This window comes from Nestor notabilis, unplaced genomic scaffold (assembly GCF_000696875.1).
Source record: "Nestor notabilis isolate BGI_N333 unplaced genomic scaffold, ASM69687v1 scaffold14333, whole genome shotgun sequence".
NCBI lineage: Eukaryota > Metazoa > Chordata > Aves > Psittaciformes > Psittacidae > Nestor > Nestor notabilis.
In genome coordinates this window covers 10,990-15,899 of record NW_009920710.1, presented here as the reverse complement: position 1 = coordinate 15,899, position 4,910 = coordinate 10,990, and the positions used below count along the sequence as shown (strand labels likewise).

Sequence of the window (4,910 nt, the reverse complement as noted above, 5' to 3'; positions counted from 1 at the left end):
TGGAGGAAGGCAGGCTGAGAAAGTTGGGGCTGTTCAGCCTGGAGAAGAGAAACTGCTGGAGACCTCAGAGCAGCTTCTGGTATCTGAAAGGGGCCTATAAGGATGCTGGGGGACTCTTCATTAGGGACTAGAGTGGTAGGACAAGGGGTAACAGCTTCAAACTTAAATAGGGGAAGCTTAGATTAGATAAAAGGAAGAAGTTCTTTACAGTGAGGGTGGTGAGGCCCTGGAATGGGTTGCCCAAGGAAGCTGTGATACTCCAACCCTGGCAGTGTTCAAGGCCAGGCTGGACAGAGCCTTGGGCAACACAGTTTAGTGCGAGGTGTCCCTGCTCATGGCAGAGGGGTTGGAACTAGATGATCTAAGGTCCTTCCAACCCAAACCATTCTATGATTCTATGAAAAAGAAGCATTGAATTTTAGTTAAAGAATTTGCCACTGACTACAACTGCACTCTGCTCTGCACACTTGTAGAAACAGTTAAGTAATTCAGCAAGAGAATATACAGTTTTGGAAGAATCTATTCTACTGTACATAAAGCAATTCAAAACAGAATCATAACAAATACTTCTTACTGTGATGCATTGCCCCTGTAAACATTGCTGCCATCACCACTAAAGCAAGTGCATTTTGAAAGCCCAGAGCTAACTGAACACAAAACTCATACTCCAGCAAGGATTCACTAGAGGCAAGGTCAGGTTCCAAGCACTACAGATGCTGGAAAGGACCAGATTTTGAGAGATACTGTCACACAGGTGCCTGAATTTATCTTACTGTCAGGAAAGAATTTATTGGCTCGGCTTTTCTGAACACCCCTCATACGTACTTTCCAAAACTAGATGAGTAACAGTATTTACCATCTCTGTACAGGACAGTGACTTAGAAACCTTACAAAGGCTAATACTAACTATGCAAGTATTAGAGTTTCAGTAGGAACAGGAAAACCCAGGTAATTGAATCGCAACTTCCTACCTTGTCCAAACACAGATTTCCATGTCTCTCAGCAATAGCCTTCCTAAAACTGTGAGAAAGGGGGTACAGCATGCTATGATGTGGGTGGACAGAAGGCAGTCTGTTTTTCTCCAGTTGATCAGCTACAATGCTAACCAGCTTCTTCATTCTTTCATCATAGTCTGTCCAATCACAGACAATCTAGAAAAAGGGGAAAAATTAAAAGAATATTAGGATAACAGCTTCCCTTGATCTGTACCAGGTATTTCACAAGTTGAGACTAATGCTTCTTTCACAGATGGAAATGAGGACTTCAGTAAAAACTTTTGGTTACTATATAGTCTTATCTTCTCATTTAAGTCTTAAGTCTACTCTGTCAATTTAAATTAGTGATTTGTTGAGGTGAGCATACTTAATATTTTCTGCAGAGGAATCTTAAGAATTACAACCAAAGCCTCATCTTCCTCACCTGCAAACAGTGGGCCAAGTTGCAGTAGGCATCTGGGAAATCAGGTTTCAGTTTCAGAGCAGTGCGGTAAGAGGCAATGGCTTCTGGTATATTCCCCGAATCCTGTAAGGACACAGAAATGAGTCAGCAGATAAAAATATACTCAGGGTAAGTACTCACAGTGCCCCACCATACTCTTAAGAGTGAATCATTTGCATGTGCTACCTTGTGAATAGAGGCCAGGTTGCTGTGGGCATCAGCAAAAGCTGGGTTTATCTGAATGGCACGAGTGTAGCACTGTAAAGCTCCTTGAACATCCTGCATCTCCTTCAAAGTATTTCCCATATTAGAGTAAGCATCTGCAAATGTGGGGCTGATTCTAAGAAATAAAGATAACATATATTATCACGAACAATAAAAGCTCCTCCTCCAAAGAGAAACCATACTAACTTTTGGGTTTGCTAAGCAACTATCTGAATTCAAATACACTACTGTAAGTCACTTTCTGTAAAGAGGTATGGTACTTTCCTGTTAAGAAAGGCTGAGACTATTACAGATAGTCTCCATTTACCTAATAGCCTCTTTGTAATGCATCAGAGCTTCCTGTAACTTTCCTTGCTGTTGCAGAACGCTTGCTAAATTTGAATGTGCGGCAGCAAACTCTGGGAACACCTGGAAGAAAAAGTGGAATCTTTCAGATTTCACATGTACATAATATCAAAAAAATATTTGTGCATTTCTTAATCTTATTTTTATGACTTGGGTCTCTGAACTGATGTTCCTCTACTTATGACTGAAGAGGGAAAAAGTCCTCATCTTATTACACATTCCCAACTTAAATTCCACAGCTCTCCCTCCCCACATTCAACTGTACCTCAAGAGCCTTCCGATAAAGACGGACAGCTTCCTCAATATTCCCCTGTTCCCGTTTGATGTTTGCTAGATTGTTGAGAGAATCTGCATGAGTGGGACAAAGTCGCAGAGCTGTATTGTAGCATTCTTCTGCTTCTACCACCTTCCAAAAAAAAAAAAAAAAAGAATACTGTTAATACGGTAATTTTTGTTGTAACAGTGCTGTTTATGAGAATCGTTACACCATCACTTTTAATAAGTTCAAGGTGAAGATTTCCTGAATTAGTCTTCCTTATGACTGAGTGAGGGTAACATCCCATCTTGATAAAGCTGGTGACACCTGGTGTCTAAAATAAGCATTCATCTACTTTTAAAAAATTTAAAAAGAAAAAAAGGACTCCTTACACTGCCTTTCTCCTTCAAGGCATTGGCCAAGTTACAGTAGGCATCAGGGAAGTGGGGCTGCAGTTCAATGGCCCTCCTGTAGGTGTCTATTGCTAGATCTATTAGTCCTTGCTCATAATACACACAGGCAAGGTTGCCGTGCACAACTGCGTGATTTGGACTCAAACTCAAGGCTCGTAGGTAAGCTGCTACAGCTCTGTAACAAGAAAAAGAAGGTAAACAATTATCCACAGAACAGCAATTTTATTTACCCTGGTCATAAAAAAGATTTACACAAAAAACCCCAAACTTCAAGGAATATGTATTAACACACACACAAATCTGTCCTGTGTTACTGAAAAGACAGAAGAGTACTGCCCGAATTAAATGGACAATCAAGAGATTATGATGAATGTTATTTTAAAGCTATGCTGAATTTTGCAATGACTAGGAGACTAGAAGAAATACTTAATAAAACAGGAATGTCTTCCTCCCACCTGATGCTGTACAGTGATAAATGTAAGTCTTTGGAAAAAAAGGAAAGCTTTCATGTTCTACTTTTAAACACTCTTCATTACTAGGATAAGCATGAGACTTGTTCCATTTTTTTCCCAGTTCATTATTCAATTACAACAATATAAACAGCATATCATTATGTCTTTATTCTCCCCACTAACCTAACACATGTATCATGCTTTAATTACAGTTCAAACTTCACTTTATTCAAAAGTGAGATCTTTATTTATATGCTCCTACAGCACTATTGAAATGACCAACATATTCAAATCCTGTTTCTAGACAAATCACACCAATAGATATAGTAAATAAATTCTCAACAAGGTGATGTAAATTCCAAAATGCTGAGGAAACATGCCCCTGTTTGGTCCATTAATTCACAGGTAAAGAAGAAATCACTGTATCATTTCCAGTGTGCAATGCAGCTAGTTAGAATAATCAACCTGTTCCCTGTAAGCTTGTATTAATTTTGAAGCCACAAACTACAGTTTCCAGAGATTATAATCCAATTAACAGATGCAGAATGGTATACTGCATATAAACAACACAGCCTGGATATTCTTCCAGAAGCAAAAGTAAGGTTCATGTATCAGATTAGAGGTCCCAAAACAAGTTAGTTCAAAACACCAGCGACAGTACTGCAACCCAATGCCAACACATAACAAATACAGATTATTCCATCAGATGCTCAGCTGAATTTCAGCTTGCCATACGTAGAAGAAAGATTTTAGAAGAGACACGTTTATAGATCATATCCTGAATAACATAATGAAAAAGACACGTTTATAGATCATATCCTGAATAACATAATGGACACAGAGAATTCAAGGGCTCACGCCTTTCTCAGGCATCTTATCTTAACCCTCCCCAGCCTGTATTACGCATCTATTTCTACCAATACCTTCAGAACCTCTAATTTTTCAAACTTTATTAAGTACAAGAAGGTAACAATAAATACAGTCCACTGGATTATATTTTTTATCATTCCAGTAACTCGCTCCATATGCATTTCAAATAGTGTATTTGCTTGCTTAGCTTACAGCACAAGTGTCTGCTATGCTATCCAAAATGACTTTACATCAGGAAGCTCATTCATATCTTGATACACGTGACAGGGCACTGACAGAGCGACAGTACTTATCTGCTTACCTGTCAAATATCCTTGCCTCCTTCAGGACATTTCCCAGATTGATGTAAGCATCCAAAAAATTTGGGTCAAGTGTTACAGCCTGAAAATATTTTTGAAGTAACAGTTTTGAGCATCAACACAAAAACATTTCCTATGAAACCTAGCTGGTTATTTCTTGTGGTTGGTTTTTGTTGGTGGAAGTTGTTTTGGCTTGGATTTGTTTTGGTTTTAATTCAACAAACCCAATCTGTAAGCATCTAAGACTTTATCAATAACCTAGTAAGGAAGGAAAACTTAAGTTATATAAGTCATAAAGCATCAGCCATTTATCTATATTCAAACTTGCTCGTTTGCTTACCCAGTCAATTGCAACAACTGCAGAATTAAGTGTTAAGCATTCATTTCATGCTAGGCTGATCATACTTAACACTCCTGTCTACCCATGCTATGCTGCCTTTCATTTGGTTTTCATGGAAAAGAACACTAAAAAACCTGATCCATATCCTTGATCTATGGCAAAATCAGACAGCATTTTAAAACTTTAGTAGCTTAGGAAAATAGACAGTTTCACAAGAGCAAGCAAAGAGCAAATACATCATGTATGTAGGGAACATTCGGTAGCAATTACACT

The 4,910-nt window shown here is 38.6% G+C and overlaps 1 protein-coding gene across 1 annotated transcript in view; it reads right to left on the bottom strand.

The window, feature by feature from the left end:
- The window catches only part of OGT (O-linked N-acetylglucosamine (GlcNAc) transferase), a gene marked incomplete at both ends in the record, with an annotated part of 23,358 nt that overhangs the window by 11,002 nt on the left and 7,446 nt on the right, over positions 1-4,910 (bottom strand). Inside the window, 7 exons of the mRNA XM_010010817.1 lie at positions 972-1,151; positions 1,420-1,521; positions 1,624-1,777; positions 1,970-2,070; positions 2,273-2,413; positions 2,656-2,851; positions 4,300-4,379. Coding sequence (XP_010009119.1) covers positions 972-1,151; positions 1,420-1,521; positions 1,624-1,777; positions 1,970-2,070; positions 2,273-2,413; positions 2,656-2,851; positions 4,300-4,379 — 954 coding nt within the window. The remainder of the gene's footprint in view (positions 1-971; positions 1,152-1,419; positions 1,522-1,623; positions 1,778-1,969; positions 2,071-2,272; positions 2,414-2,655; positions 2,852-4,299; positions 4,380-4,910) is intronic.